Raw genomic sequence first — 18,079 nt, forward strand, 5'->3', positions numbered from 1 at the left:
CACCTGCTGCTGATGTAAGTACAATAATCTCGGCTGCACCGCTCACTAGGTACTTTGATCAGAGCATATGTCATGACTTACTGTAAAAGGTACTGGAGGTTTGGATTGAAAAGTATTGAAGGTTTTGTACTACTGGAAACCGAAACCTCTTTTTTGTTTTTTAACCTTGCTGTTTTTATTCATAAAATTTCAAGAACACCTCTACATATTTGGTACAATAGGTCATCAGTGTTATAATAATTTCAAAGTAAGCTACCCTGTGTTGGATTTTCCTGTGCCAGAATAGGTGTGTGTTTGAGGATGCTTTTGTCTGTTGTTCAGAATGGTTTACTAGTATATGAGGTGCAAATATCCACAGAGCTAACTATGCTTAAAATAAGGCAGGCTCATACGGTCTACTGTGTTTTAGTAACAGCTCCATTGTTATCTGGTTAGATTTAGAAATGCAGTAAGCCAAATGGCCCATGAAAACGAAATCCTTTACTGCTAAATGGAGAGGAAACGAATGCATTTCAAAACTTACAATCCTGTGCGTATCTACTCAGATGTAAGTCCCATTGTGTTCAGTGAGACTTATTCCAGGTAAATCTATAGCAGCTCTTGTCAAAAGCAGTGCGGCCAGGCAATTTTAGACCCTGGATTTAATGGTCTTAGATGTCTAAGAATAAAATTGAGTTTGTGCTTGCTGCCCTAATGTTGGTGCCCTGCTGCACACATTCCCTGAGTTGGTGAGGTTTGTTTGATAGCAACTAGAAACTAACCTTTTAATGTAATCAACCCAGTCTTGTGGAATACTGCCGTTGTTGCTTATACCCCGCCCATCTGACTGAGTTGCCCCAGCCACTCTGGGCGGCTTCCAACACATATAAAAACACAATAAAACATCAAACATTAAAAACTTCCCTGTACCAATAGAGATTCGGCATAGACCTCCTGTTTCAACTTCTAAATGCCTGCTGAAGATTCTTCTGCTCCGTCAGACTCCTGCAGGCAATGAAGACAATATCTTTCCATAATAATTAGCTGATTTCTTGTTTTAAAGTTTTATATGCTTTCATGTAAAACTGTTGTAAACCATTCTGGGTTTTTTTAATGAATAGTGGTATATAAATACTTGTAATAAATAATAAACAAATACACTTTGAACAAGCACCATTTTGCTGTAAAAACAAGATGATTTAATATTTTAAAGTTTAAAAAAAAAATACAAAGAGCATCTGTAACCATGTTCACACTTGGCTGGCTATAACATCTTTTAAAAATGAGAAGAAAGGATGCTGTGGTGATCAGCATCAGCTGCAGTTGTTTCCCTCCATGTCCATAATGGCCCAAGTGTTGGCCAAAAATGGTTCCTCTCTTCCTTCCTTTTTTTACAATTTGCAGAGTGTTTTGGGCAGGACTGAAGCACCCACGAAACTTGGAGGGGAAGGGGAAAGAGAATTTTCTCCAAAATATTTGGAGAATGGATAGGGCGAAGGCTGACATTTGCTTTAACCATGCGAGGTTGCAGAGGGATTTTTTCCCTTTCCCTTTCAAAACAAATGCCCGGCACCACTCATAAGCAGGACAAAGCCCTCTCTGTCTCCATAGCTGCCACTTCCTAATGGGTATGGAGTGACGCAATGCAATGTGACATGTTCCTGCCATGCCACTCCAGGAAGTGTCTATTGGCTGCTTCCCACTGGCCCATATTCTTCAATGGTTTTGGAACAACACAACATGATGTTTTAAAGTAGAAGAAATAGAAGAGAACCCTCTACCACCACATATACCTAAGGTAAGCAGTGTCCCTGTCCAAATATTTAAGAGAAAACTATTTCCTCTGCTCCCTGTGAGAGATAGCAAGAATGTTGCATCCTGTTTTTGCATGTGTGATACTTTGTGAAAACAGAGGTGGATTTTGGCCTAGCGTTGGTAAAAAGGGCCTGTCTGGGTGGGTGAACAAAATTTCCTTCAGGCTGAATGCAAAGAGAGGAGAAGAAAAGAGGTTGCTGGCTTGGTGGCCTAACCTGACAAGCTAGGCCACCCTACATAAAACCTGATAACTCCCATTGGCTCCTGCCAAAGGGCATTATAGCTGCAGACAGTCCTTACCTTAAAAATGCACTCTGAGGGGAACAGGCCAGTGTAGCTAACCACTATACCTCACGAACCCTGCTTTTTTGTTAACCAATACTTGTCTGTAAGAGTTTTTTGAAAATTAGCTATACAGTGGTACCTCGGGTTACATACGCTTCAGGTTACATACGCTTCAGGTTACAGACTCCGCTAACCCAGAAATAGTGCCTCGGGTTAAGAACTTTGCTTCAGGATGAGAACAGAAATCGGGTGGCGGCGGCATGGCAGCAGTGGGAGGCCCCATTAGCTAAAGTGGTGCTTCAGGTTAAGAACAATTTCAGGTTAAGAACGGACCTCCGGAACGAATTAAGTACGTAACCAGAGGTACCACTGTAGATTGTTTTGACGCGTCCCTACCACCTACAGAAGACACCACAGAATTCTATCTTAAATGCATACCCTCCAACATTTCATTGATGATGATGATGATGATGATGATAATAATAATTATTATTATTATTTCATTATTTATACCCTGCCTATCTGTTTGGGTTGCCCCAGCCACTCTGGGTGGCTTCCAACACACACAAAAATATACAACAAATTAAACATTAAAAAAACTTCCCTATACAAGGCTGCCTTCGAATATCTTCTAACAGTTCTGTAGGGAAAATAGGGATGTCCCAGGATCCAGTCAGGGACTGAGACAGCTTCTGTAAACCTTGGACTGTTAATGGAAAATAGGGACACTTGATCTGTAAATGTGAGCTTTCTCTTCTGTGTAAACTCACTTGCTCTCTGAACACTTCAAGCAGTATGGTATTGGGGTGGACCAGTGAGGAGGTGCAGATGCAGAGGGCCATCATGAAAGAACGAAGGGGGCAACATGATGAAAGCTCACTGCCAAAAATAATCAGTTCTTCTACCCTTCCTTCCATATGCTCATCAGCTGTTTTGATCGTAGCCTTCAACCCTCTTTGCTCCTTTCAACTCCGTGGTAGCTGTCATTCAATATGCTATCTCTCGCCAAAAGCTGAAGAAAAGCAGAGCTTTCTATTAATTGCTCCACACACATGCAGCTGAAGTGAAGGTGGCTCAACCATTTTCCACTGTAAAGAACAATAAGTTCAATCTCCCAGGGCAGAAACCTAACGTTGCCCAATCCCCTCTGTCCCTGAATTCCTCCCTAAAGTTTTTGGGGAATCTGGGCTAGCTTCCTCTGGATCGGTTTACACAGGGTGTAGATGATGCACCCCAGAGGATCAGATTTGATGATTTGACTGCTAGTTGCTGATTCCCATTCTCCTTAAGCTACATCCCATCAATATTAATTGAAGTAACCTTTCTGAGAACTATAGTAGTGCAATATGTGTAAAATATCAGTAGATGGTGCTGTAGTCCTTTACATATTTGTACAAAAGCACAACAGGAACAGAGGATGTTCACATGAAAAAAATAAAATGGGATCCTTGTATTTTTCCACCCTTCTGGCTTCTTGAGCACTGCTGAATATTTGCCATCAGATTCTTCAAATTTAATTGCATCCTGCTTTCTTTCTGTGTGTGCATGAACCGAGGTGAAAAAACTGGTGGAGGTGATTAACATTGACAAGCCCCCCCCCCCACTTTTCAAATGGCTTCTGTGTCCCTAATCCTCAAAAATTGTAGATAATATAGGAATAAGCATTATATCATGGGTTTTGAAAGCCTATCAGTGGGTTTTCCAAAGACTAAGTGCAATTCTCTAATTTCTAAATGTATGCAAACATGCCAGTTACTTTCAATCTCATACTGCGAAAGGGAAAAAACCCCTGAGGTGGAGTACATTTTTGCAAAAACTCTTGGAAGTTCAAAACATCTGAGAGATCTTGGCATAAAAACTGCACAATGCATTCAAGACCAGCATATCCAGATTGGGCAAGTATAGGTCAGGGAAAATGTTGTGGCTCATTAGAGAACTCCACCACCTACTTGGGTGCTTAGATTTTTAAAACATAGCTTTAATTTAAAATGCAAGTGAGCAGGTAACAAAATGCATAGGCCCAACAGCAAAAGGTCTTGGCTTAAATGGTCTTGGGTTTAAATGTCAGGTGCACTCTGGCCACTTGCACATGCAAGGCAAAACATGCTTGTTTAATAAGCCAGGATATGAAATAGAAGAAGATGCCTTCACCCTGGTATGGTTCTCCTTTATCACACACATAGCCCAATGAGACAACAACAAGAATCTGCCAACAGCATACAAATCAATATGGCTAAGCTAACCTGACCCAAAAATCCAACCCCCCTGCCACAAACAAATCTAACTAAAGCCAACCAAAGCCAACCAACCACCCCTAGGCCACCCCTACCTCTCTCACCACCAAGGAAATACAACAAGCGAACAGAAAGAGAACCCACACAAGTGATGCTGACACAAAACCCCACACATACACAAAGTAGAGGAATAGTGGGATTACTACCCTATCCCACTCCATGCACCCTCAGCAACAAGCGCACCTGTGGCAATGTTGTAATATGCAATAAAAGAGACTCCCTGAGACTTGCTCGGGAGATGCCTCCCACATGACACCTGCTACTCGTCTGTCGGTTATTTCAACCCAACACCACGCTCCCCCTCTTTTCTTCACAACCTAATACTGCGTGCAACACCAATGTCTCACAACATATGAAACTGATCTGTAGAAAACACAACTTGAAAAAACAGACAATGAACATATTTTTGTAAACTAAGAAATCTTTAATTATTATTTTTTAAAAAGCAAGGATATGCACAAGTATCACGTGGGAGCTCCTTTGAAGCCACTTCACTCCTCCCTTCATGTGAGCAGCTGAAGAAGCCAAGTTTGATTTATGACTTCATATCCTGGCTTGTTCAGCTGCTCATGCTGGCTTCGCATTACGTGCAAGGATGTCCTCAGAGTTGGCTGGACTAACCAGCTTCAGCCCAACTTGCACTCTTACTAGGCTAGTGACCCTTTTCACGGAAGAAGGGAGTGCAATGCATAGCTTTCATATCCATCATGCACATAATGTTTGTGAGGTAGGCACTCCACGTGAAGGGTCAATTTGCATACGTATTACTCCCAAAAGGTGGGGTTTGTTTCTTAAAGGGGAATTTGTGTGAATCTTGTAAATGCATGGGCCTCCATGTCACATTATGTCAGTGTGTGTCTGCTTCTTCACCACACAGAGAGTATTGTGAGCTGGCTTTGGTATGTTCAAACCTACGGTCTGTATGCCTGCTTTGCTCACTCATTAATGTTATTAGTATATATTTAGTTATGCACAGTGAAAGCTCCTAAGGGTTTGTGCTTCACTCATGTTTCAAAATATGTGACAGATGCACAGTTAGGTGAACTTCCAGTTGTTCCCCACAGCTTCTGGAAACTCCATTCCCTGGGCCATGCCATAGGATGTGTGCCTCAGTTTAACATATTTCTGGTGGTTACAATCTGTCTGTAGCTCCTTTAGCTACATTTTTAAAAAGTTCTCGGTTTATGTAGACAGCAGTTGTAAATTTGCATTGGTTCATTCATTCACTCAGCTATCCATTCTTATAGCTAGAGATTATCACCACCCTGCAAAGTAAGTGGCAAGCCTAGATGTGGGTGTTCTTCAGTCTGAAGTTTGTGCCTTGATATCTGAACTTGGAGCAACTTGGAGAAATGTGGCTATGGAGTTTGAATGTTCCGATTTAGCTTTACATTTCATACGAATGGCGATAAACCACTAGCAGATTTCTCTTCTCTTTGGCTGCTTGGGAAAGGCAGGAGGCAGTTCACTGTACAGCAGTGTCACAAGACCACATCGTTTGCCTCGTGGATTGAAATTTCACCCTGATAGATAAAATCATAGGAGGTGATGAGATGCCACAAACTGTATCTCATCCCTCTTGTTCAAGCTCCAGAACAGATGATTTAGATGAAACTCTTTACCTGTGAATTAAAAGGTGACTTCTGGCAGCTCCATAATCTAAGCTGAAAGTGTTGCATACACTCTGTGACATCAAAAAGAGAGGGAAGGAGGAAGGGAGGGAGGGAGCCTTCCTGTCATAGGCATTTGAATGCCTCTGGGAAGTGCAGCTGGTACCAGATTTCCTATCCTTGCCCAGAGGAACATATCAAAGTCATGCCAATGTGACTACAGTAGATAAAACAACAAGGGGGTTAGGATGAAGAAGACACATACGTTTTATTTCATTTCCTTTTCGCAGCGAGCCTGCTCTGGAGGTTTCCTCGTTGTAGTCAGTTCAGATGGTGCCTGTTCCTTTCCAAGGCTGAGCTCTGGCTGGGAAATGGTTCTTCAAGTTTGAAGTGGAAGATGGTTTTAATCATGGAGCTGAATTATCTGCCCATCTATACTGAGAATAGTTTTGCGCTTTTAAGAAAAGTTTCCTTTTCAAAATGGATTGTTAATTGTGCATGTGGCACTTCTAAAAATGAGAAAGGGAGGGAGCTGAGAGAGCGGAAAGGGCAAGAGAGTGACAAACCAGCATAAGATTCTCTCTATGTCTGACGCATGCATAGACCCTGACAACAGTACAGCTTATTTGGTTTAGTCGCCTTGCTACCAAAGAGCTAATTTTCACATTATTTTGTTTTGTTGACATATATATTTCTGTAGGTCACTTTGTTGTTCATCAATGTTATAAATGGCAGGTGATTTTTGCCTCTGACCAGTAATGTGGATGATACCTTAACACTGTCCACCTCTCTATTTTGCAAAATTGCCTTAAATGCCAATTCTCTTTGCATTTCATTTGCCTTAAGGTTGGCCAAAGGCCTGAAGCATCACACAGCTTTTGAGCTGAGAAACAGAAAACGTTTTGAATTTAGGCATATGAATATTTTCCTGTTGTCTTTCATTTTAATTTTTGCTCTCTTCCCATAGAGCTCAGAATGCAGCATTTCATAGAAATTTTGGGACATACAGAATTCATTCCGCTGTGCTAAGTTGTTATGTCTGTCTGTGTTCAATCAAAACATAAGAACTCTGGTTTAATATAGCAGTGAGATATTTTTTCTGTTTGCTTTTATTTTACATAAAAGTGGTACTTAGCATTCCAGTGACTTTGTTTTTTGTGGTTGTTTACTTCAGAAATTGGGATTTGTAAAAAGCAAATGTGTACATTCAGTTGTCATTTTTTTAAAATCTTTTATAAATGATACATGAAATATTTTGGTCTCCAGACATCCTCTCTTTAACTTCCTGTTGCCATGGTCACTCATTAGTATTCCATGGAGGCCTGGTTGCCATGGAAAAATGTGTAGTTGTACAGTGTTTCCATGGTTACTCTCCACCATTATGTACCTTTGGTATATCAACTAGCAGTTCTGTTTGGGTAAGCCTGAAATATTACAGAAGTATTTAAAGCTACTGGTAATTCAGATCTCATGCCCAATCTGCAGCTTGAATATTTATCTGTAGAAGGGCAATGGAGCCATTTTGGATTGCAAATGCCATATTAAAATGAATGCTTTTGAGAAATTATTTCACAGCTGCAACTCAGCCTGTATTTTTTGTGCATGTTTGAATTCATATTTTGAAGAATTTTCACACGTTTTGCAGGAGTACCACATTTTGAACCCCTTTTGAGTGGCTATTTTAACCCCCCTCTTTTCTTTTCTTTTCTTTTCTTTCCTTTTTTTTTTTTTTTTTGCTATTCCATGTGTGGATTGTGTGAGAAGGTGTTTGGTGTTTCTAGTATCATTCGTGATTTCATAGAAATCGGAGAAGCCACCTGGTGACTCATTGCTTTTTGCAGGTTTCACAATAAAAGTGCACAGACCTTCTTTCTTCAATCAGCCAGGTCCATAATCCTGAGGGGTGGAGGTGGGTGAGCAACTTTTACCTGAAGATTCATTCAGAGACGCTAGGTGCCAAATTGAATGGGGCACCTCAGGGTGTCACAACTGTGGCGTAGTACACAGTCAGAATGGAAGGAGAGAGGCGGAGGCCACCAAATTTTCACCTTGCACAGGAGCTACTGAAATTTCAAAGACCAAAGTCTGCCCCAAAGAGAGTCAGTGTGGTGTAGTGGTTAAGAGCAGTAGTCTCATAATCTGGGGAACCGGGTTCGCGTCTCCGCTCCTCCACATGCAGCTGCTGGGTGACCTTGGGCTAGTCACACTTCTTTGAAGTCTCTCAGCCCCACTCACCTCACAGAGTGTTTGTTGTGGGGGAGGAAGAGAGGAAGGGAAGGAGAATGTTAGCCGCTTTGAGACTCCTGAAGGGGAGTGAAAGGCGGGATATCAAATCCAAACTCCTCCTCCTCCTCTGCCCCTGCGAATTCTCTACTGAAACTTTTCCAGTTTGACAAAGATAGCCTTCTGAGGGTCACGCGCCTATGGGGTGAGGTGGGAGGAAGTGGATGGAACAACAGATGTGATTCACACCTTTTGCATAGTGGGCTACATTCCAAGCATGCAAAAGCCAGCCAGCCAGCCTTCTTCGTGCTCCATTCAGGCATGCAACTATCGCCCAGTCTCAAATCTTCCATTCTTGGGCAAGGTGACTGAGCGAGTGGTTGCTGAACAACTCCAGACACGCCTGGAGGATGCGGACCATTTGGATCCCTTCCAGTTGGGATTCAGGCCTCATCATGGGACTGAAACTGCCTTGGTCGCGCTGGTTGATGATCTCCGGCGAGCTAGGGACAAAGGTGAGAGCTGTTTCCTAGTTCTGCTGGATCTCTTAGCGGCCTTTGATACAATCGACTATAACATCCTTCTGGACTGTCTAGAGGGGCTGGGAGCTGGAGGCACTGTTATACAGTGGTTTCGCTCCTTCCTCCTGGGCTGTGTTCAGAAAGTGGTGGTGGGGGATGAGTGTTCAGACCCCTGGGCCCTCACTTGTGGTTCCGTCCTCTCCCCCATGCTTTTTAACATCTATATGAAGCCGCTGGGAGAGATCATCAGGGGGTTTGGACTGGGTGTCCATCAATATGCAGATGATACCCAGCTCTACCTCTCTTTCAGATCAGAACCAGTGAAGGCGGTGAAGGTCCTGTGTGAGTGCCTGGAGGCGGTTGGAGGATGGATGGCGGCTAATGGATTGAGGTTGAATCCTGACAAGACAGAAGTACTGTTTTTGGGGGACAGGGGGCGGGCTGGTGTGGAGGACTCCCTGGTCCTGAATGGGGTAACTGTGCCCTTGAAGGACCAGGTGCGCAGCCTGGGAGTCATTTTGGACTGGAGAGTTGGCCTGGCCTGGGAGAGTCCCCAGGGCCAGATAGAGAGGACCGGAGGGTCACATTCAGTCTCGGGGCCTGCAGTTCCCCACCCCTGATATAGGTAGTCAACCTTTGAACCTCTATACACCTTTTCAACCATTATATAAGAAAGGTGTACCTGCCAAAATTCCTTCATCTATAAAACTATCAAAAGTATGGGAGACCTAATATTGAAAGGGTGGGCAGTGTCTTATATAAACAACTCAATGGGCCTATGTACATGTTTTGCATGACAGAGGCGCCCTTTTTTTAAGTGAAGAGTTTTGTAGCTGTTGATCAACGCTGCTATCTTTATGATGGGGTGTATACAAGGAAACTCTTCTAACCAAATATTGTTGAGTATATGTTTTTGCAATTGCGCCATGAAAGTATTCAAGGGCAGTTTGGTTAACTTCTTCCTTGATAAAGGGAATAGATGCTCCCTGCTCCCTAAACACAGGTCACCCTTGCAGGTGAGGCATTCTCACATGACCAACAAGTACAGAATCATAGAATTGGAAGAGACCCTGAGTGTCTTCTAGTCCAACTCCCTACAACACAGGAAACTCAACACATAGTTTCCCATCCAATTTGAAACCATGACGGACCCTGCTTGGCTTTGCAGATGTGCTAGCAGTTTTATTGCTGCACCACTCTGCCTTAGCTTCAAAGATTGCCAGGTGGGCATGGGAATGGCTGGTACCCGTGAGTAAAAAGGTAAAGGTACCCCTGCCCGTACGGGCCAGTCTTGACAGACTCTAGGGTTGTGCGCCCATCTCACTCAAGAGGCCGGGGGCCAGCGCTGTCCGGAGACACTTCCGGGTCACGTGGCCAGCGTGACATCGCTGCTCTGGCGAGCCAGAGCTGCACACGGAAACGCCGTTTACCTTCCCGCTAGTAAGCGGTCCCTATTTATCTACTTGCACCCGGGAGTGCTTTCGAACTGCTAGGTTGGCAGGCGCTGGGACCGAACAACGGGAGCGCACCCCGCCGCGGGGATTCGAACCGCCGACCTTTCGATTGGCAAGCCCTAGGCGCTGAGGCTTTTACCCACAGTGCCACCCGCGTCCGTGAGTAGCCCCCCCCAAAAAAACAGCAGTGATTAGGGATTTGCTGGTACCACCTGTGAGCTGGTTATCAGACTGTTAGTTATAGACCTGCATATTGCAAAGTAAGAATTGCTTCCAGGTAATTGTAAAGGGAAGCTTGTACAAAAACTGGTACTCCTCCCCTTTCTTTTGAACCACAAATTACTAGTGTGGCTGCGAAGAGTTGCCTCCAGTATGCTCAGGATTGCTTGTACTTGGCCTCTCATAATTTGTGTCATTTGGGAGTAGCGGTGACTAAATAGGCTTGATTAGCATTTATACAGGAATAATCTATTACTTCCTCACAATTAAAGCCAAATAGTTTTTCGTCTTGACTGATGGTTCTCTTTATGAAGAGAGAATGTAAATTACTATTCTATTTGAACGTTTGCGAAAGTTAAAATACGACATTTCAAGCTTTGTGTTAATTTGGAGGCTGGGGTGTCCATGCAGTAACATTCCTATTAAGAAAAAAAGTATGAAAAGACCAAAGATGACAATTGAGATCTTAGGGAGTCATGCATTACTCCTGCTTTGAGTTAAGGGACAGAACATACAGGCCAATCTTGCAGCTTGCAACTCTGCAGGGACAAGTAGCAACTGCTCCCAGTGAGCACATGATTGGGCCAACATGGGGGAGATGGAAATACAAAAACTGCACATTCAGGCTTCATCAAGCCGCTGTATTCCAGTAGCGGTACATGGTGGGTACACCCTGGAGAGAATCTCTTTCTCTTTCATAGCCTTAAAGAGCTAATAGTCTTTTAAAGTTGGGAGGAAAAATGGAGCTTCCTTGTACATCCTCATGGTCTAAGGCTGGAGAAAATAGTGGCTCGAGTGAGTCTTTCTTGAACTAGACAACTGATCCTGAATTCATTTGTAGTGCTAACGTTAAGTGGGAAAATAATTGGGGAAAGCATTGCAGAACCATGGCTTGTTCCTGCTGAAAACGGCTTCATAAGCAAGCCCACAACCACCACTACCCCTACCAAAGAGACTCCTACACTGTGGGTCTGTGACATCACAAAGGGCCAGCTATTCAAAGCTGAGTTGGCCACAGCTCTTATAGCCAGTCCTTGCCTGTGGCTGAGACTGAGGGCAGAGGACCAGACCTTTGTTAACTCATTTCTCCTATATGTGCCTGTTGTGACATCCTCAGACCATGATGCTGGCACTTCCCATGGTGAGTGGCATTTTGAGTATATAAAACTGCCTTTTACTTAGGTCACATGATTGATCTGCCCTGGCAGCAGTAATTCAGGGCTTTCAGTGTGGAAGCTTGGGACCTTATGCATATAACGCATGTATACTCTCCTGCTGACTTGCATTTTCTACCACCCACTTTAACCTCCCTCTGTAGGAAAGATGGTAGTAGTGGTGGGGTTTTTTGGGGGGGGGCAGGGGGAGAGAAAGTAGGGATGTGGCAGAGTGAGGGGGCAGTGAGATCAGGGGAGCCCCACGGTCGTGGCAGGAGCCCCACAGGTATGCACACACCTCCAGGACCACTGTTGCCAACCTGGAGTTCCCATCATTGCTGCCACCTAACCCAACCCCACCCCTATCTTGATGAGTGCAGTGTGGTCGCTCCTTGGAGGATGCCGTTGCCTCTGCCACAGCCATGACCCACCATTGGAAGTGAATTGTAGTCAGAGACCAAAGCAAGTCTCATGTATTAAAGATGTGCAGGCATGGGGTATCCTGTGAACTCGCATGAGCCAATGAAGGAGATGAAAGAGAGCTGCACTGGTTTGAGTAAGACCACTTCTCATTTTCCCAGTGATTCCCCAAAGTCTTGGGAAGAGGTTTTGCCTACATCTTCTGTATATTATTCTTATCTGCACTTTGAATATCAAGACTTCATTTTCCATGTTTCTTGGTAGTTTGGGAGTCTTCCTTCCTTCCTTCACTGCAGAAAAAGTTGAATGAGTTCCGAATCCTTTTTTGCCTTTCAGTAATATATGCTACAGCTTGCAATTTTGTGGTGCACTAGCACTTAAAGGAAAAGTTGGTTAGTCATTTGCAGTTACTTGTCTGCACCGAAAGCCTGGGAAACATGGGTCCATCTTGGGACATGTATTTTATATGTAAGGTATCAATGTAGTTCATACAGAAACTTTAAGTTGACAGGAGCTGAGGAGGATCCAGCTCAAGATGATGATGGTGGTGGTGATTAATTTATTACAATTTATTTAATTTATTATGAATTAATTTGCTATCTTCTTACCTTGTATATGTGTTTGCTTAGGGCTTCATTAGATACTTTTTCCTGCTTGTTGCTATTTTCCATGTTAAACTGCATTTTTCTTCAGAAGCAAGATGTCTGTTGACTTAAGTTTGTTTACATTCTTTAAAAGTTCTATTTGTTTATTTTTAGGTTTATCACAGGCACCATCCTCCTCAAAGCTCTCGAAAGGTAGGCAAAAAATAAAAAGGAAAATACGTTTGTTACTGTCCTCTTTTAAGTGGCTGTTTTTTCTCTGCGTTCACATCTCAGTAGTATAGGTCGTGTTGTTGTTAAGTTGTTTAGTCGTTTAGTCATGCCCGACTCTTCGTGACCCCATGGACCAGAGCACACCAAGCACTCCTGTCGTCCACTGCCTCCCGCAGTTTGGTCAACACCTGCCAGATGACCACAGAGTAAGTTGTGTGTAGAGATGATTGGATGGAGTATCAAAACATGTTAAAGCAATTTTTATATTCTTAAAACATTGGAATGATCATATTCTGCTTCTCTATTTGACAACAGTGTAATATGCTCTTTAAGTGTAGAATGGGAAAAAAAATCCCTTCCTTATATAGGACATGATCCAGGCAAAATAAAGCACGACTTGGGCCACAGATCTCAACTGAATAAAGTTGTGGTGTAGTGGTTAAGAGTGGTAGTCTCGTAATCTGGGGAACCGGGTTCGCGTCTCCGCTCCTCCACACGCAGCTGCTGGGTGACCTTGAGCTAGTCACACTTCTTTGAAGTCTCTAAGCCCCACTCACCTCACAGAGTGTTTATTGTGGGGGAGGAAGGGAAAGGAGAATGTTAGCCGCTTTGAGACTCCTTAAAAAAGGAAGTGAAAGGCGGGATATCAAATCCAAACTCCTCCTCTTCTTCTATGAGCAACTTTTCCGTTGAAATTCAGTGGGACTAAAATGTGTTTTTAAAGAACTGTGTCCATTGTGTTGTACTTGTCATTTCCCACAACCCAAGCACATTGCAGTGTTTGTGGGAGGAATAAAAAAAGAACAAGGTTCAGGCTACTTGTTGGTTGGGGGAAGGGGTAGAATGGCCAAGAATATTGGTTTCTAACAAATAAATTTGACTGCCAGGCTGATGTGCCTTATTTGAGGCCTCCTGGCTAGAGAATATTGCTGAGCCACTACCCTTTGACTCAGTGGTTCAGTAAGGGACTCATCGTCTTATCTCTCCAGCCATGCAGAAATTAAAGACTACAAAATAAGGCGAGGGACCTTTAACCAGCCAGCCAGCATCTCCAGGGAGGTGGAGTCTACCACACTCCATGTGTGGCTGGCCTGTGTAGGGTGTCAGTTTGCTTTAGCTCCCTGCAGAGAAAACATTTTCTGCTCCTCACTTAGCAGGGCCCCTTGGGCCTATCTGCTTTCTGCTTTGACAGGACACTCCCTACATCCCATGCAAGGCTTGAGCTGCCATGGAACTGGAAGGTCCTTATATTGAATGACTGCCTTCAATTACAGAATTGTTCCCATGGCTTGGATGGGGAACCTGAGGCCCTTCCAATATTGTTGGCCTGCTACTCCCACCCCACCCCCAACCATTAGCCATGCTAGGGATTTGGAATCCCAAAAGATCTGGAGCACCACAGGTTCCTCATAACCAATTTAAAAGAATCGGTCTTAAAAGGTTGCTTCAGAAGAGAAGTGTTGTAGCTGATCGGAAAGAGTCCAACATGCTGACCTTTCATGGGCACTGCATCAAAATGGCTAATGCCTGAGGATAATATCAGTGATGCTCTGCTGTGTTTCTGCTCGAGATCCCACAAGTGCAGTTGATGCTCATGATGCTTACATCCGAGAAGAAAGAAGTATATTTTCATCCATCCTTTCAGTCATCTTGGTCTTTAAACCTGTGGGAATCTTCAGTGTATTGAGTTCTGATTTATTAACATGGGGTGTGTGTGTGTGTGTGTATTAAAAACTGATTGAAAACTATCACCAGGGATCAGTGTCATGCTTTTTAATAATCTTTTGAAATCCTGGCAAGACAAATTTCCTTGTTTTGCATTCAACAGCATGCAAATGAGACTTCTATAAGAGATAAAAATCATTATTTTAAAAGAGGTGTTTTTTTAAAAAAAGAAGAAGAAGATAAGGATTGGTATTGCTTTGCATGTTTTGTAGAACTTAGTAAATACGGTAGATAATTAAAATCACAATGGAAGATGTGCACTGGGATGGAAAATGAATAACGTTAAGGTTGCCAGATTGTCTTTTTCTTCAGACTTTCTCTTCTGCTGCAGATAAACCAATTACAATGATTTAAGAAAAAAAGTGATCAACAGGTGGCCTGTGGGCCAGCTCTGCTCCAAGGTAATTTTACCTGGTCCTTAGAGGCATTACCAAATTTTAATCAAGTTGTAGCAAGACATGATGTGGTTTAGCCATAGCATCAGGGCTGGATTTAGATGAAGAGAGGCCTAGGCTACTCCACTTGTGAGGCCCCTCCCCACCCCCCCACCCTCACAACTAGAAGAAAATGGAAGAGTGTTATAAACAAAATTGAGTGAAGCCAAAGATGATGACAGGTATTTAAAATTCTGCAATTCTCAATTTCTCCTGTAAAGGACATAAGATGTTAATGTTAAATACCATGGTGATTTATAAAAATGCATAAAATTAACACAGAAAAACTTTTGCAATAACAATTTTGTAAACCTTTTGTAGAATAAGCATTAATTCTTTAGGAAAATGAACTTGTAATGTTATTCTTAAAAAAAAACCACACACCTTGAGTTTACAAATTATATTGCCTGGGAAGTGTAAATAATATGACCATGATTACCTGACAGTTTGGCAGTTTTAGAATCTACATTATGTTGTCATTAAAAAGTCAGTTTTAAAATACATATTAAGAAGTAAACTACAACCATCAAATACAGCAAGGCTAAAATGTTTCCCTCCTAGCCTTCCTCATAGCAAAATTATCCAAAACTTCATCAAAATTTGTTTGTCTAAGTTTGTCACTTTCAATGTACAGAATGCTCAGTGCGGACAACCTTTCTTGAGACATTGTGGCCCTTAATTCATTTTTAATTCTTTTGAGTCTTGAAAAACTCCTCTCTCCTGAGCAGTTAGTGATCATAAGGCTAAGAAATAGCTGTAAGATTGCTTCCACATTAGGAAAGGCCATATGAATTTTGTCCTTGTATATAATTTGATAAAGGTCTGTATGAGACAGAGAATGCTCTGCTGTAGGCTTATGGCTTTGTGTCATGTACAGGTGAAAGTGCAAAAGTTCATCAGTAGGTTTCAGGTCATTATCTTCTGGGTATGCTTCCATTAACTGTTCAACACCTTGCTTAATTTCTTGCTTAGATGCTGTCAAATTAGAAAGAATGGCAAACAATTGTGCAACATCACTGTACACAGTACTACTTCTTTTTAAATTGGCTTCAAGTGCATCTAATATAGGAATAAAGGATTTTATCCTAAACCTATCTCTTGAAGAAAGCGCATCTAAGGCATCAGGTGCACTTCTGTCATTTCTTTGCCGTTCCCTCACTCTTTGTCTCCTTGTTTTGTTCCTTTAGCAAGGTGGCTTTTGCTTGTTTCTCAAACTCATCAAACTCATCCCTAATTTTCCTTAAAAAATCCAGAAGTGAACTGTACAAACTTGCACAAGACCTCAATAACAGGTCTGATTTTTGAAGGGCTTGCTGACCTTGTGAAAATGACTAGCACACGGGTCCAAAAATGCAGCATAAACACAGTTTCCAGTTCTTCCTTTTTCTGCAAAAGATTCTTAGCTTGGAGCCTGGTCTCCCCCTTCCCTTTAATGTCAGAGTCAGGATGAGGTCCAGTTACCAACCTGCAGCCTGGCCTCCTGCCTTCTACAGGTAGTTCCTAGGATCCTTTCCCACTGCTGCCATCCCTGATCCCAAAGGCCTCTCTCTGCCTGTGGGCAATCTGCAGTGCATGCTGAAGGCACCAACAGGCACTGTTGATGTATGCGAAAGATAGTGTGAAAGATAGACTTCTCTGTCTGGGAGGGGTGAGGCCAGTGCCAGCCGCATGTGCTTGCCTTGCTCTGTTCAAGCCAAGGAGGAGGGAAGGAATGAAAGAGACTTGGGAGAGCTTGCTTGCCTAGTCTACCTGCTCCACCCCCCCACTCTCCCATTGATTAAAGTGCAGCATGTACCACTACTGACCTGACCCTTGAGCTGGGGAAGGCTGTGCAGCTGGTTGTTGACTCTGGGCCTGCTGGCTCTGGATTCTGAGATGGAAAATTCTGGGGTGTGAGGATACTCAACAGCCCAGCTCGTCAGTGCGAAAGTCCCTGCAGGTCTTTGCGGTTAGCAGAAGAAGGAAGTTCCAGCCAAATACAGGAGCAAAACAGCAGTCAGTAGACCACAATCTTTATTGTTCCACAACAGATCTCCACACACAGTAAGAACCCTGAACATGGGTTACAAGCTCTTTGAAGACCTTCTGTCCCTACCCAGAATACATTTCCAGAACCATCATTGATACATCACTGATATATCATTATGATGTCACAAGGAGGGAGGGGAGTCGTGAGGTTATCCAAGTTCATCAACTTGCCCCAGTTATCAGATCAAGTTCCTAACACCTTAAGTAAAAAGTAAAGGTAAAGGGACAACTGACCATTAGGTCCAGTCGTGACCGACTCTGGAAGTGCTCATCTCACTTTATTGGCCAAGAGAGCCGGTGTACAGCTTTCGGGTTGTGTGGCCAGCATGACTAAGCCGCTTCTGGCGAACCAGAGCAGTGCACGGTAACACTGTTTACCTTCCCGCTGGAGTGGTACCTATTTATCTACTTGCACTTTGACGTGCTTTCAAACTGCTAGGTGGGCAGGAGCTGGGACTAAGCAACGGGAGCTCACCCCGTTGCGGAGATTCACCTTAAGTACCCGCCACCTAAATAACAATAAAACTATCTATGCATATATTTGCCTTCTGGCCTTCCTGAGGATGGGCTGTGGGAACACCTGGCCTCAGGAAACCCATCAATGGATGTTCATTGTTCCCCTCAAGGGAGGGGTGCTCTGTACTTGACTGTATATCCCAAGGATTATGGAGGAGGGTGGTATCCAAGTTGAGTACATGACCTCTCGCTTAGAGGATTATGGAGGAAGGTGATGTCCAAGTCCGCCTTTCCTTTTGAAGCAACATGTCATTGAAATGGGAGAATTGGTTATGGCATTGATTTTATATGATTTTCAAAGGTTAGTAGTCAATCAGCACTGTCAAGTACAAGGGGATACAATTTTGACACTTTCTTGCAACAATGCAACAAGTTTTGCCAATAGAAACCAGAAGGGATACAATTTTCAAGCTTTCTCCATTAACAGTGCAAAGGCTCATTATCCCGGGGTTTTGAGGGAGGAGAGGTGTTGAGAGGTGACAAAAATGATTTCCAATAAGTGCCCCTTTTATTTCCATAACAAGTCCTTGAGTCTGTACTCTGAATAGTGACACCAGGGACCTAGAAGTGGCAGCGCTTGTCAGCCC

At 43.2% G+C, this 18,079-nt stretch overlaps 1 protein-coding gene across 10 annotated transcripts in view; it reads left to right on the forward strand.

Moving 5' to 3' along the window:
- The window catches only part of ANK3 (ankyrin 3), a 398,459-nt gene that overhangs the window by 12,079 nt on the left and 368,301 nt on the right, over window positions 1–18,079 (forward strand). For all 10 annotated transcript variants that reach the window (XM_077930551.1, XM_077930556.1, XM_077930558.1 and 7 more), the window contains exon 2: window positions 12,733–12,771. In XM_077930551.1, the coding sequence (XP_077786677.1) occupies window positions 12,733–12,771 (39 nt within the window). The remainder of the gene's footprint in view (window positions 1–12,732; window positions 12,772–18,079) is intronic.

The sequence above is a fragment of the Podarcis muralis genome, chromosome 6 (genome assembly GCF_964188315.1).
Source record: "Podarcis muralis chromosome 6, rPodMur119.hap1.1, whole genome shotgun sequence".
NCBI classification, from domain to species: domain Eukaryota; kingdom Metazoa; phylum Chordata; class Lepidosauria; order Squamata; family Lacertidae; genus Podarcis; species Podarcis muralis.